The sequence below is a fragment of the Diadema setosum genome, chromosome 15 (assembly GCF_964275005.1).
Source record: "Diadema setosum chromosome 15, eeDiaSeto1, whole genome shotgun sequence".
Classification (NCBI taxonomy): domain Eukaryota; kingdom Metazoa; phylum Echinodermata; class Echinoidea; order Diadematoida; family Diadematidae; genus Diadema; species Diadema setosum.
The window spans coordinates 29,603,298-29,618,570 of record NC_092699.1 but is presented as its reverse complement, the minus strand read 5'-3'; the positions used below and the strand labels follow the sequence as shown (position 1 = coordinate 29,618,570).

The 15,273-nt window shown below is 39.5% G+C and overlaps 1 protein-coding gene across 1 annotated transcript in view; it reads left to right on the top strand.

Annotated features, from left to right (window-relative positions):
• The first annotated feature begins 4,630 nt into the window (after positions 1–4,630).
• LOC140238656 (ephrin type-B receptor 2-like) overlaps positions 4,631–15,273 on the top strand; it is a 247,613-nt gene continuing 236,970 nt past the window's right edge. Inside the window, exon 1 of the mRNA XM_072318555.1 lies at positions 4,631–4,729. Within this exon, the coding sequence (XP_072174656.1) occupies positions 4,666–4,729 (64 nt within the window). The 5' untranslated portion in view covers positions 4,631–4,665. The remainder of the gene's footprint in view (positions 4,730–15,273) is intronic.

The following is a 15,273-nucleotide window of genomic DNA, read 5'->3' as shown; positions in this document are numbered from 1 at the left end:
AAAGTACGGTGTTATCGTGTTATCTCCGATGTCTGGTCGAAGCATTGTCTAGGGGGGTGGAAATTGTCAATTTTCTCGCTGAGGGAGATGTTTTGACGGCAGGTTGCAAATGCCATTATCAACTCTGTACCCTCTCAACTCTCATGTCATGCATGTTTGTGGATCCAGCTTGATTTACTCCCTCCCCCTCCCCATTTTATATTTTGTCCTGTTTAGAATATTGACAAGATTGAATTGTGCGCAGAATTTATTTTTTGTCCTGTTTAGAATTGACAAGATTGAATTGTGCGCAGGAAAATCTACAAGAAAATCAAATCTTCATTTTTGTGAAATATCAAAGGGGTTTTCGAACAAAGGAAAGTTTATCTTTAGAGGAAAAGTATACATCTAATCACGAAATCATATCGTCCACGCAAAAGATGGGCAGCGGCCAAACAATACCTACAACTGTGCCGCTTCTGGGACTTTTGATTACAGGTTTGATTTGGTTGTTGGTTTGTTTGTATGGTTGCTTTCTTGCTTGTAAAGGTGGGAACGAAGGAGACGATCATGTAGTAGAACCTTAGAATTTCCAGCGAAATCAAGCAGAAGAAGATCGAGCAGAATAATGGAAAAACAATGCACGGAAAACAACAACAAATAAAAACAATCACGCAAAAGGCACTTTTACAAGAAAACAGAGTACTCAGCGCGAGCGAGCTGACGGAGGGGTAGGGATGAAAACATGCCGACGAGGAGAGGGTTAAATACAATACGGACCCCCCCCCCCCCCCGGGCCCCCCCACACACACACACACATACTCGTAAAAACAAACACAAGCAAAGAAACTTTCTGACAACATCGTTGAGCTGCTATCAAATCGATACCAAGGAAGAATGTTAACTTATAGCTAAATTATCACGTCTCCCATTCTCTATTATATATCATGTCAATTTGAGCATGCAACAAAAATTTCTTTTAAAGATGACGGTCATCATGCGTGACGACAGACACACGAATCGACACATGAAACAGATTGACTTCGGGACATCATTTGCACCATGATGCATAACCAATTAGTTAACATGCGATTTTATAATTAACGGAACCTGATTAACAAAAGTCTTATCAGAAGGGACATATTCACAGAACTCTACACACAGAGTTCTGTAGACATATTTGCGAAGGGCGCCCTCTAGTCACCCTGTTTCTCTCTTCCTACTCCTCTCACCACCCCCCCCCCCCCCGTGATTAGGAGTATAAAGTGTACAGAAAACAATGGGTAAAACAAAAAGTTATATACAATACAAAGCAAAACACCCCCCCCAAAAAAAAAAAACAAAACAAAAAAAACAGCAAAACAAAGCAAAACAAAATAAAACACACATACACACACACGCACGCACACACACAAACCAAACACATAATACAAACTATATGTATATGTATATATATATATATATCTTTTTTTTCAGTAGCATCAATTTTGATTTTGTATCATTTTGCTCTATCCGAGTCTTTGCTCTGGAATGATCAAGAAGGAATGTATAGTCATTTTGAAAGTAGGCACTACTCATCTTGAGATCATATTAAACTGATTTTTTAAAGCATTCCTGGCGTCTTTCCTATCTATTCCCTCGTATTGTTTTGCCTGAGTGAGTCAATTACCAGTGCTATTAATGATAACGGTCTACTTTAAAACAATGCCGAAAGCAGAAATTGACGGCTATAAAGTCAAGGTCACGACATGCAATGTTATGTCAATGAAATCTTTGTAATTCCAGTATGTTGTGTGCATGTCTTTATAAGTTTGTTGATTACCATTGATTGTCATACTTTGTAATGTATATTATGCCTGTGATTGAATTTTTGATTTACTTTGTGTTATGTTTTGATGAAAGAAAATGAGAATGAAATAAATAAATGAAATGAAATGAAATGAAATCTGATCTGTTCAACATCAAAGATCAGTTTGATTTTGAAAAATATCTGATAAGGAAAACAGCTTCCACCACTAAAATACACTGATGATGATACTTGGCCACTAGAAACGCAAACATAAAGCGAGAGGAAGTTTTCGTTCTATACACTCGGTAATTTAATGAAATAGTTTTAATAACTTAAAAAAAATAGACGTCCTTAGGAGTTCATACCAATGGCTTTCTTAGAAAAGAAATTATTATAATTATGTTGTGTACCTGAGTTCAGTGACATAAGAATAAAACTAATCGACCAACAATTGTTTTTTCCTCGTTTGTACTTTACACCCTGCACTATTTGTGACACTGGTTTGTTGTGGACTGTTAGTACGCTTGCCTGCATAAACGTGATATGTTACGCAATCATACCATCAAGCTCAAGAAAATGCGGTACCTGATGAAATATCAATTTAGTGAAATCTCTCTATTTCCAGACATGAAACAGTTATTGATCTCTCTGGATAAACAATTCAATGAAAACTCATAACTATTCTTTTGTAGCATTGAGTTGTTTATTTGTTTGTTTCTGATCTCGCGGTTATCCGCGCGTCGTATTGTAAGCCCGCATTTCAAGGAAACTTAAAGCATTTTCGTGCAGTGACATGTGCATGTAAATCATCATTGTAAGAGTCATTTCGGCTTGGTACACGCATTTCTACCCGAAACATGATTGGTTGGTCGTTGCTAAACTATAGTGCGCCAGATATTTAGTGTCGATATTTTCGACCTGATAACTTCGAAAACCGACTACATGTATCTCCAGGTGAAGGGAGATTAAAAACATGCTTCCCCGAAATATACGTTCTACTGTGTATAGTGTGATGAGCGATTCTCTCCTGTTAGATTAGACGTAAAAACGGAATCATATAAGATAAGGAAAAACAACAACAATATCGACAGTAACTAACAAACAAAACTCCCCCCCCCCAAAAAAAAACAAACAAAAAAAAACCAACAATATTCAACACAAAAAATCTTTCCCTCATCCAACATTCAAATCCTTTTACTCTGGAAAGTGTAAAATACAAGTGAACATTCCAAGAACAAATAAAATGTCGAATTCCATTTTCATTTTTTCCCCTGTTATATAGTAGCTGCAATGATGTACGCTGAAAAGAATGCAAAACCTCTGTAATTCTGTATTTTTTTTTTCACCGTGGAGAATGCTCATTCACTTGAGTATAGAACCTTACAGTTAGTACCAGGTCCTACTTATAAGGAAGCTATAACATTTTTAAAACTTAATCATTCTCCTCAGCGATGTTGACGATGACAATTTCCCTTTCTCTCTTCGTTACGTCGGAGGGGAGAGAATAATAGATAAAAAAGTAATTGACATTTTTTCGTGTCATTTGGATATATCTTTTGGATATCTGTATATTTAAGGCTGTCGTATCTTCAAGCTATATGCTTATTTTGACGACAGTCTTTTGCATTCACACTCCCAATACATGCGCCATAATTTAGTCATATCATTTGATTCACTATATCCCGAGTGGTTCCCAATTGACGTGTTCTCTTATGCTTTTTCTTCAGTCTGTACACGTATATCTCAGTTATGTTCGGGTGTACACACTGCATGTTTTATTGTCTTGAAAATCAAAAGAAATGACTGTATTTCATTTATGATATATACTCAATTCAGAAAATTCCCAATAAATTCATTTGAATTGAATTGAATTTGAATTGGATATCAAAATAAAGGCATGAAGTTCTCGATAACGACTAATGTCTCATGAAATGACACTGACTGTTACCAAATCCAGTTATAAACTCAATAAAAAAAAGTCTATGAGTAACAACGAAATTACTAAATGTACGTCCTGGCCAGAATGATTTCTGCCAACTTTACTTTGGAAAGCACTGTTTATTCCTCTCACTTGTACAATATGTAAATCAAGCATTATGTTTGTATGGTTTTCTTGTTTTGTTTCTTTATTGTTTGATTAGCAGTATGTTAATTTGATTAATTTTAACAGGTAACAATTTATAGAAGAATAATTCTTTGCTGAGAAAATTGTTCATAATACTCGGCTGTAGCTGAATCTATAATCACAAACATGCAGACACACTCAGTTTCTGGCCTAACTTTTGGATTGCCATAAAGGGTAGTCCGAGCTTGTGTTCCACTGACGTAATGAAATTTGCGCCATCGATAAACAAAATATTGATTAAAAATATACGTATCCGTTGATTGATTTTGGTAAGCCTATAACTTTGACAAAAAATATCACGCTTCTTTTGACATTATTCGGTTGGCCAAGGCCAACCGCGTTAGTATTGCTCTTTGCGAAAGCAAACGTTGAGGGCTCACAACTAGGTGACCGTTAGGACTCACTACCGTTATGTTTGTCGATGAGATTAGGCTCGTGCCGTGTGAAGCCACCCCTGCTCCTGAAATGCTCGAGTCCTCCTAGCTTTTTTGTGTGTGTTGAATACGGTTGTGTGTATGTGTGTGTGCATGCTACCATGGACCATGTGTGAGAGGAGCGGAGCTTTCTTGCGATACCACTGTTGGTGGATCATTCCTAAGGATCACTCGCAGGTGAATAGTGCGATCATAGCGTCTGGTGCGGAGAGCGCAGAGCCAGCTCCTTGAAATATGTGTGTTATAACTTAAAAAACTTCCAACTTTTGGTTCCCGTGAAGAGGAGGAGTGTGTGTGTGTGTGTGTTATCTATCTTGGAACTTTATTCCTGCACTAAAATGGATAACCGGAATTTCTTTATACTCAGCATGTTATTTTTCTGGAGTTCACACGCTCGAGAAGGTAAGTTGCTCATCCTGTTTGTTATAGAGATGTCTTTGGAGATCTACTAGAACTATGAGATGGAAGTCTTGTAACTTCCATGTTATGCTCCGTTTAATTATATGTTTATCTCCCGTCAAACTAGATGACTGTCGATATATTATGATTATGCAAATGTGTCTTACACAGTTAATATATGTTCTTGCGGGAAAACCAACGTCAAAGATGCTCAGCCGGTATCTTTACAAGCAAATTGCAATCAGTTTACGGTTAATTGAACAACGCAAGCGGACAAGTTGTTATCGTACCCCGAAAGCCCAACGCGTTGACGCGTTGTCTCGGTGCGGCCTCTCTCCGTTCCCGTGAGCGGTTGGTTCTGTTGGAAGAGAGGGGGTTTCTGTCAAAATTATGTTAATCAAATCTGATCTAAACACTACGTTCTTGCTCTGAATTTGACAGGAAAAGAAGAATGTTAGTGAAAGTTGTTTTATGCGGAAGAGTGAAATAGTTTTAATGATTATCCATTCCTCCCCTTCTGATGTCGACATTCATGCAGTAATGCTAGAAAAGAGAAATCGCCAGAAGGTTTTTGCCTTACAGTTCTTTTTTTTTTTGCGCTGCGTATAGCGCGACCGCGGCACCATTGACAAACTGTCGGGACTTTTCGCAGACGACCCGCGGAGCTCGCCCGTGTCTCGCCTGCCGAGTTGCCGCTTGATTTGTTCCTTGATCGCGGGGTGTCTTCGATTTTCGTTGTTGCCCAAACGCCTTCGGGCTGTCAAAAATGATTTCGCATGCTGTTTTGAGAGGAGAAACAGGGCAAAAATTAAAATGAGATTCCCAGTTTAGATTGACTTAGTGCTGTTAGAACATGTGGATATGGCCTGCACTTTACTGCACTGGGCTCTGGGGCTGAAGCACAGTGATGTGAATGATAATTCTTAGCTTAGTGTCTTTTTTATTTCCTTTTATTTTTTTACAGTGTTCTTTGTGATGACGATGCTCTATATTATGATAAAGTTGATTATCAAACTAGATATTCAGGTGATTTCTGAGTTGACAAATAAAACTGGGTTGATTACTTCTATTCACTGGTTACAGCAACTTCCAATACTATGAGTCCGACCATGCACCACCACCACTACTACCAGTATACTACTACTAGTACTACTACTAATACTTTGAGTATTAACAATACTGCCACTACTACTACTACTACTACTACTACTACTATGTACTACTACTTCTATTAATACTACTGCAACTACTACTACTACTACCCGGTACTACTACTACTACTTCTACCACTAGACTACTGTTTAATAATAACCACAGACTTTTTTCCTCTTCTCCTTCTTTGCTGTTGTTTAATCCCTCCTATATTATCCTCTCCCACTTACATTTTAATATCCCAATACCGTGCATAATTTTCAATGAGTATGCACATAAACAAATTCATATTTCCTCTATTTTGGCATGTAAAGCACTAATGTCAAGAAATATCTCATGTAAAGTCTACAATCAAGAATTTAAATAAGCAATAATCCTTGGGGTATATTAATAAGCCTGAGTCTATTCTCAGCTACTATTTGCAGCTTGGCAGCAAACAATATTTCCTCACTTTTGATGGAATGCTGGGTCTAGAATTACACAAGGAGCAGCATGTCATTGAAGTTGATGTATCGGTGTGCCTTGCTGAGATTTTATCTTCCCCGAAGTGCATTATCTCCCGGTCATAATTTTATGCTAATAGTTGCACCAGTTTCCAAGGTAAAAAGTCTGATGGGTGTTAAGAATATAAGGCTTGCAGAAAAAAAAGTTGCCCCTTGTATTGCAGGTTTTGAAAGTGAGATCTGAATTCATTATGAACTGTGAAATGGGGGAAATCTATTAAAAACTGGTTCACATGCATGGCCCGAGATGGTAGAGGGACCACTATTATTAATGAATGGCATTACCACCCCCTCTCCCCCCCCCCTTCGATGTCAGTCACCTCCTGAACTGCGGCAAATTCTCAGTGGAGGAAGGTTCAAGTAGCAATTCCGTTTCGTGGTCCCAATCATATTGTCAGAATGCGAGAGGCCAAAGCTTTTAAGGGCTTATCCTGTAATTGATGAATGCTGCCCATACTTCTCCTATTCTCTGGCTAAGAAGAAGAAGAAAGGGACAGAAAAAGAATGGAAAAAAAGCAGAAGTGAGTTCATATCAATGTTGTTCGATTTCTTTACCAACAAATTTCTGAATAACCTGTGATTAAACTCTACTTTAGCGACTCCGTCATTTCACCCGTTTTCCCCACATCATTTTTGCGAGCTCGTGTAGATGTGTGCTGGATGCAAAAACATCCATGGCTAGTTTCACAAATCTATACCACAACACGCTGGTTTTCATTGAGGCTGAAGTGCCCGTGTTCCGGGAGATAATTTATGATCGGTACAGTGCCTTGTAACCCCAGTGCACCTTCAGTACGGCACCCGCCGAGGGTCAGAAACCCTCTCCATACACATTTGCCATACAATCGTGGACATTTTGGGATGCTGGGTTGACCTTTTGCTTGGTGGTTTGTGTTATTTCATCAGATGGTTGATTCTGGAGAAAGTTATTTCGTGCCTATCTAGCTCTGCTTTTATTCCTTGTTTCAGGTAGTATTCTTGCAGAGTACGTATGTGAACAGAATTATCAAAATGATACGCACTCTACACAAGAGAGAAAGAGAGATTATAAGGTTGTCAAAAGAAAATGTAAACTCACTGGCAAAGGCCATGAACATGGAAGTATATATAGATGTACCTCATCAAATAGCTGGTATATATACAGTGTATATATGTATGAGATATATATATATGAATATATATATTTATTTATTTATTTATTTTTTTTTTTTGGGGGGGGGGGGGGACTTGTTCATTGCAAATCCTGAGATGCTGCATGACTCACATACATTTTTCATAGCCAGTCGTCAATGCAAATAAACCGAGATAGATGAGTGCAGTGTATGGGTATCTACTTTCCAATTCATTGTCAAAATTGTGCACCCACTAGACAAGTGTTCAAAGGGGGTCAGATATCTCCACAGACAGATTGTATGCGCTGTCTCTCCAAATCGTGTCGTGTGTGATACGCATCAAACACCTTTGCAAACCAGAGGAATACCTTACCTTCATTTTGGTCGCATCTCCATCGCTACCCCAGATATCTTTCTTCTTCTTTTTTTTTGTCGGCTGAGAGTCTCCAGTTTCTGTCCACATCATTTTTTGAAAGGGGGGAATTCAGACTTGATTATGAAAGGGGGAGGGGGATGAGGCAGAATTTTGAGGGCTATATCTCTCCCTTTTTTTAAAGATGCGAGAACAAGATATTACTAGAAGGAATGGATTGATGGATGGATTAAAGAGAAGATGCGATTAAGGAAAGAGAGGGGTGAGGTAGGGAGGCAGAACTGGAGACCAATCTCTCGGAGGAGATAGTAATTTTTCTGCAATTCGGGAGAGTGATACAATACTGGAAAGAGAGAGCGGGAGAAATTGAGAGAGAAATATCCAAGTTTAAGAGTGGAGGGAAATGCGAGATGCCATATTTATGACTCTGAATTGCAGAGATTGCGTCTGAATAGAAGGCGGCTGAGGGGCAGGCCTGCTTGGATGATAATGCCCCTCAAAAATATGAAGTATCCCCAAGTATCTGGATGGAAGTGATGCCGTCGTCGGAATATTCCGAACGAAAAGACGACGGGATGAGATCTGAGTGGGTCTTGTGAGGTCGGACTGGTTTTTCTTGTGCAGCCTTTGCTGTGCCCAGGAATAATGCAGAATGTGCGGGGAAGACTTGACTGCCTTGACTACTACCATCAACTCCTGCGGGCTGCGAGAATAGTAGGCAGTTGAGGGGATCGCTCCTTGCTTTGAAAGGATTTCGAGGTCACACATGTGCGCTTCCCCCCTATGCGATGAATTTCTTATTCACAGCTAGTCAGAGCAAACCACATTTTTTATGCAGCATTATAGCCCTTGTATACTTCTGGCAAAAAGAGTCAAGAATTTGATGTGCTAATAGCTTTTGTGCGGGGCTGATTGAGACATTGTCATGATATATTTACTCTCTCTTTTTTTTATGTATGTGATTTTAAAGATATCACAAATTACAGGGTTACAGCATGGTTATGCACCATGCCTTCTCCTGATTTAATGTCATACCCATGAAGGGTCAACATCGCTACACCATGTATGTGGCAAATCTTAATCTCAGTAAATGTCCGTAATTTCACAGGAAATGAAGAGGGACCGGTCCTTTTTGATACGATGCTAATCTGCTCTAACTGCACATTTTGCATAAAATCTCCAGCATCCATTTAATTTGGACTGGTATCTTTGTTCAGAAAAAAAAGGGAATGTAGTAGGCCTATTATGCCTTTCCAGTGATCATAAACATCATCTGAAAAGTGCTGAGCTCTGGTCTATTGTCTTACTCTGATAAATTTTGATGCCTAATTTTTCTTGCCTCATTCAATCTAGATGACTTGTTATACTGTACGAGCTGAAATTTTCGCGTACAGATATTTTCGCGAATTGCTACTTGGAGGACATTTTCGCGTGTTGTTAATTTTGCGGTTACGAGGGTCTAACTGAACTTTTAGTTAATCGCGCGTTGTTATTTTCGCGTGTAGTTATTCTCGCGGTTCGAAGGCGATTCGCGAAATGCGTGAAAATAAAACCACCGCGAAAATTTCAGCTCATACAGTCACAATCTCCTTAGTATACCACTTTTTTTTAATGATCCCCTCCTATGCGATATTATACACTGCCCTCTTATATAATGTCATATTTTCGCCGAATGCATCACAGGTGTATAAAATGTGAATATATGAGGTTCCTGTATTTTCATTTTGGCAAAATATGATTTTATTCTAGCTAAATGTGACATGGCTTATATTTTAGAGATTGCCGTCATGCTGCAAGAGCAACCTTTAGTACTAGGGAGGGTGAATTGATCTTCTGTGGCTGCTGTGTATATAGTTTGTCATATGAGGAAATATAGTTCATGTACTGGCCATTGTCCTAGCCTCCCCCCCCCCCCTCCAGCCAACCACATTCCTCTGTGCATCAATGGTAATGGGGGTCATAGATCAATTTCTCTCCTGTTTTTTTTTTTTCTCCGTGCTGGCCGAGTGACGTGATGTTGTAGTGGACCTACCCCATTATCGGCTGAAAACCAGTCTGGTCTGCCTTGACAACTGCAATGAATGGTATGAGGGCAGTGCCTCTGTGGATGGAGTGATGTGCTGGTCAAAATTTTCACACCTCCCGGCCAACGATGCGGCCTGGGTCACGTTGCTGGACAGCGTGCGATATAGGTGGACAAGAGAAACCCAGGGGCAATCTAAAATCATACTTGCAGCCAGGCCATGGCACGGAAGAATACTAGTAAAACAATTTTCCAAGATGTCACTGACATGAGAAAATAATGCACTACAGCTCTGGGGGGAGAGCGTTATTTCAGACGAATTTCATGAGACAACAGACCACCGATCAATGAAGTATTGAGGGAAATCAAATATTGGAGAAAACTCTTTGACAGTTGAGCGTTGACTGCGGTGATTCATCTAGCGTGGCATCCTGTTTGGGGCCACGAGTGATTATTTGAAGTCAAGCTAGTATAGAGAATAGTGTTGGCTTCCTACAAAAATCCTGGTGTTTTTTCATTATGAAAAATTACTAAATCTGTGATTTAAAGCAATTTCTATAATAGAATCATCTTGTCCAAGGTTGTACTAGAGATAGGCCTATATGCAATGTAGGCCTACATTATATAGGCCTATCAAATGATGATTTCTTCTGGACATTTTGTAATAACACAGGAATAATGGAGTTATTGTTTATTTTTCTAATATGAGATGCCTTGTAGTCTAATGTGATTCCCATATTCATGTAAAAAAATTATGTTCAATACAGTGTCTGCACTAATCTCAGCCCCCCTTTTTTTTTTGGGGGGGGGGGGCATATTCTCTATTCAGGCACTTAATTCTCTTGTTCAGCTTTTCAAGTGTATCCAACCATTTCCAGACGTGGTGTGCAAACAAAAAATTCATTGCTGCAGAAAATTTGTTGTTTTTGAGGATTTATTTCAACTGCAAGCTCTACATAATAGAGGAACGATGTTTGCTATTGTACATATTTGATGATCCATATTTGGCACGCTGTGTGCTGTGCTTAACATCACTTGATGTTGAATAATAGCAGCACAGTTCATTGAAGATGTCAGCCAAATCATGACCATGACATTAAAATAATGCATGCTCAAGTTTGATTTAAACCCACTTGCTGTGGGAACAAGTTATGCCATGTATTACTTTTATGTGGATTGAAACAAAAACCTTGGATGCAGTGATTTAAATTTGACCTTAATTTAAATGTTTTACTAATCCATGTATTTCTCAGTCACATCTTTTTTGCCGGAACCAGTTCGAAAACCCGTGGACCATCCAACCAACGAATAAACAAATGTAAAAGCACAAGCAATCTTATCTTGTGTTCCAAATCATGTATTCATCGTGAAAAAAGGAGAAGTCCAGAACGAACACCATCATGGAAAGTGTGTTGGCCCTTTCCCGCTTTCCGCTGCATTGCTCTTCCCGCAATGTATCACTCTTGTCCACACATTCCCTGAATTGAAACGAAATGATACCATTAGCATCCACCGAAAAGAATGAAAGAAAGAAAAAAAAAAACAACAACAACAGCTCGGCGGCTGGATGCACCTGCCTGGCTTTCCCTAATATTTCATGAGATATTCAGGTTTTGAAACTTTCATGAGCCGAGGCTCTTTGCTGGAGAGGAAACCGGTAGTGTAGTATTTGTAGGTAAAAAAATGTGTCGACCAGTGTGTCGGCGGTAGGATCCAGTAGGGCTAGCAGAGAGCGTGTGATGAAGCTGGTAGTGGTATCCACACTGTTGATAGATGCTGCTGGCTACAGAAATGACATTTGGGAGAAAGCCTAAAAAGTGATAGGGCCTATATTGTTGGCTATATATTGGCATGTACATAGCCATGATATTGTTGACATAGATAAAATATGAAAGCTCGTAATCATTAGTAATTTTCTTTTGTTTCTTTTGTTTAAAAAAATGTATTATAGGCTAGATGTAGACCTATCCTAATCACATATTTGTTTTCTTGCAATTATTTCCTTGTACATTTCTTCCTACAAAGAAAGGATAAAGAAAAACAAATAATCATCAAAACGTAAATGTGAATGTGAAGTAGCCGAACAAACACTCAAGTTACAGGTAGAATTTGCTGGAGTTAAGCAGGGCCACATGATATTCATAGTTGGCTGCGTTGCTGGGTTTGCGAATAATCATGTATTACCACCGCTGCAACAGATTGAATGGCCCGCACATACCAAATGAGTGTAGTTCTCATTAATATGAAATTGAAGATGAGAGATGGGATGTGGGGGGGGGGGGGGGAGGGGGTGGCGGAGCGGATGCAGGAAGAGGGCAAGAAAATTGTCTGTCGGCAAACGGTGATGCAGACAGATTTTGCAGACAATCAGAGTGAGAGAGGAAGAAAGGAGAAGGGGATGATATATACTACTTTACCGGCGAACACGGCTAGAAGGTGAAAAGCGACAGATACAAGTCATTTTAGAGACAGCTGTGCAGCTCAAGGTGTGGAAAATGGATGAGAGGTGAAAATTGAGGTAAAAAAAAAAATCTACCAGAGTACCCAAAACATAGGATGACAGTAAGAGAAGGAGACAGCGAGATAGTAAGAAAAAGGAAGGGAGATGGAGGGGGGAAGGGGGGGGGGGGGGCAGAGAGGGAAGGAAAAAAAAGATTGCTGTGACCCAATTTTGTATTCATGAGTTGGAATCAGCTGGCTGTTGTGCATCTTATTCCATGTCATTGCATATCTGGGCTACTGGAGGCAGGCATTCCCTGCCGACTTCAGGCTAACTAGCAACCGAGGACGTGTTGTGTGGTACAGTGAGTCGTGCTTTACTGTATTTTAATAGTCTCGCCTCCAGTCACCCGCTAATCTCCTCATTCCAATCACAACCTCTGAGGCCAAGGTCGCGTGGCTTTTTGGGGGCAAATCATGAATACATTTGTACATTGTAGTCTCCACTTTGATTATTCCGCTTGTTTGAAATGTGAGTACGTGTGTGTGATGCTGTTTAATGCTGTTAAATCTTCAAGTGTGTTTGTGTGTGTATTTTGGGGGGTTGGGGGAGGTTTGGGCATATTTTCACTCAATGACTGGTATGTCTAATAAGTTGCAAGCTCATGTTGGATACCTAGACAATATTTTCAGAGGTTGTTATTGTGCACAGTGTGCATACATAAGACAGCTATGTGTGTGTAATGTATCATCAAAAGTGTCATTAATTTTGTCAGAAAAGGGGGGTTGGGTTGGTGAGGGTTAGATGCTTGGATAGTCATTGCATGAATTTGTGTGATCTAAAGCAAAAGATAAACTTTCATGACATGACATCCCCTTCTATTTGCCCTTCTTTTACTCACTCTCTACCTCTCCTTCTCCCCCTCGTAATTTCACTCTCTCCTTCGTCTGATTCAATCTACCCTGACCGCTGGACATCTGCTACCTACTGGTCAGTGGGGATAATGACCGTTGGGTGAAGTTTGTATTCTTTCTTCTTTCCCCCTTCTCCTCTCTCCCCCCTCTCCCCCCCCCCCCCCCTCCTCTGGCTCTGACACAATGATGCATTTGGGAGCGATTCCAAACAATAGAAACAACAATGGCAGAAGAACATGCCCAAACCGGAGGAATTTCCTTTGTCTGGACTGGCGGGCGTAAACAAGTGGCCCTGCCCGCATGGCGATCGTTGCATAAAAGGGGACTGGATGAGAGTGGCAGAGAAGTCAGCCACAGTGTTCTCATGATTTGCCATTGTACTTCAGAGATTTTTGTGTGCTTTTTTTGGCCTCTCAATCATTTTGTATTCCCCACTGAACTGATAGAGTATCATTGTGACATATTTGTATAAATATATTTTAATCCTTGTGTTCACTGATTTTTATCAAATGCCTATTGATTGTGAAAGATTTCTTTTGCAAATTGCCCAACTGCAAGTCCTCTACAGAAGAAAGAGAGAGAGAGAGAGAGAGAGAGAAAGATAAAAAGAGAGAAGGAGAGAGACAAAGAGGAACCTGGCTTTTCAAATTTGTGACGTGTAGTATGCTGAACTCATAAGAACAAACCAAATGTGCATGATTATGAGTATTATTATGTTCTATTGACCTATATATATATATATATATATACATACACATATGTTTTATATATTATATGTTTTATATGTTTGTATAGCAAGTCTAGAGCACTTGTTGGCTATATATAAACAGGTGTTTCATAGTTTTGCATGTCATGTGACAAAAAATGACTAAAAAGAGCCCCCCCCAAAAAAAAAAAGAATGAAAAAAGAGCTATATCATCTCTTTTTCTTACACCCAGGCTTAGGCCCACCACTTCAACTTAAGCACATGTTTCTCCATTCCTTCATAGATCAAAATTTACACTCTTAGGTTTCCAGTGAATTTGATTAAATCCTTAGAACAGTGTTATCAGATACCAACCTGTATCACTTTACAGGTCTGAGAGGAAAAATTAAAAAGTAATAATCCACCTTGTGATATATGAAGTCCAATACACTTGTGTTAGTGGGAGGCTATATTTTTGTGAGCCATTAATATCGCAAGTATTGGTCGACTTGTAAATCTGCAAAAATGAAAACAAAGCAAAACATGCAGTAAAAAGAGTGCATGTATTGTTTGTGTGTGGGTCAAAGGGCTGAAATTAGTAATTACCACAAGTTTACATTAGATTACCATGTAGTATACAGGACCAACTTACTCAAACCTACCTGATGAAAATGAAGCACATATTGTGGATGTTTTCAAAATGATAGACCTTGTACAATAACCATAGACACCAGTGAGGTGGCAGTCAATCTACAGAGCATTATGATGTCTTCACACAAGAGGTTCTTTTTGCTAATATCCTCCTTGTTATATGGCATTTATATGCTGATCAAGTATTTCAAACAATGCTGATAATGAATGAAGATGAAAATAGAAAGTCTGTGATGAACTTAATGTTTAATTCTTAAAATGCAAGTAGTAAATCTTGACATTTTGTGGAAGCTTACATTTATTTCTTTTTCTTAGATTTGTGTTTTTGATAGTGTATACAAGTCAAATTGCATACACATTCTGGCCACTAGTGAAGTTGTTTTCAGGTCCTCATGGGAGCGGCCATGTTCTGAATTCATGGAGGTTTGGTAAATGGTCCATGTAGTTTCCACTCGGATGTCTGTGCACCGAGTGGAAACTACATGGACCATTGCCAAACCTCCATGAGCGGACGGAAAAGAAACCTGACCAGGACGCGAGTGAGAGTGTTTGTAGATAATCCATACTTGTCTTCATGTGTCGAGCGAGCTCCGAGAGTGGGTTGATACAATTTGCTCCACGAAACAAGCACCCCGGTAGAAGAGAGACTACCTTCGTTTCACGGGCCCAGCCCACGATGGCCCCAGGCGCCGC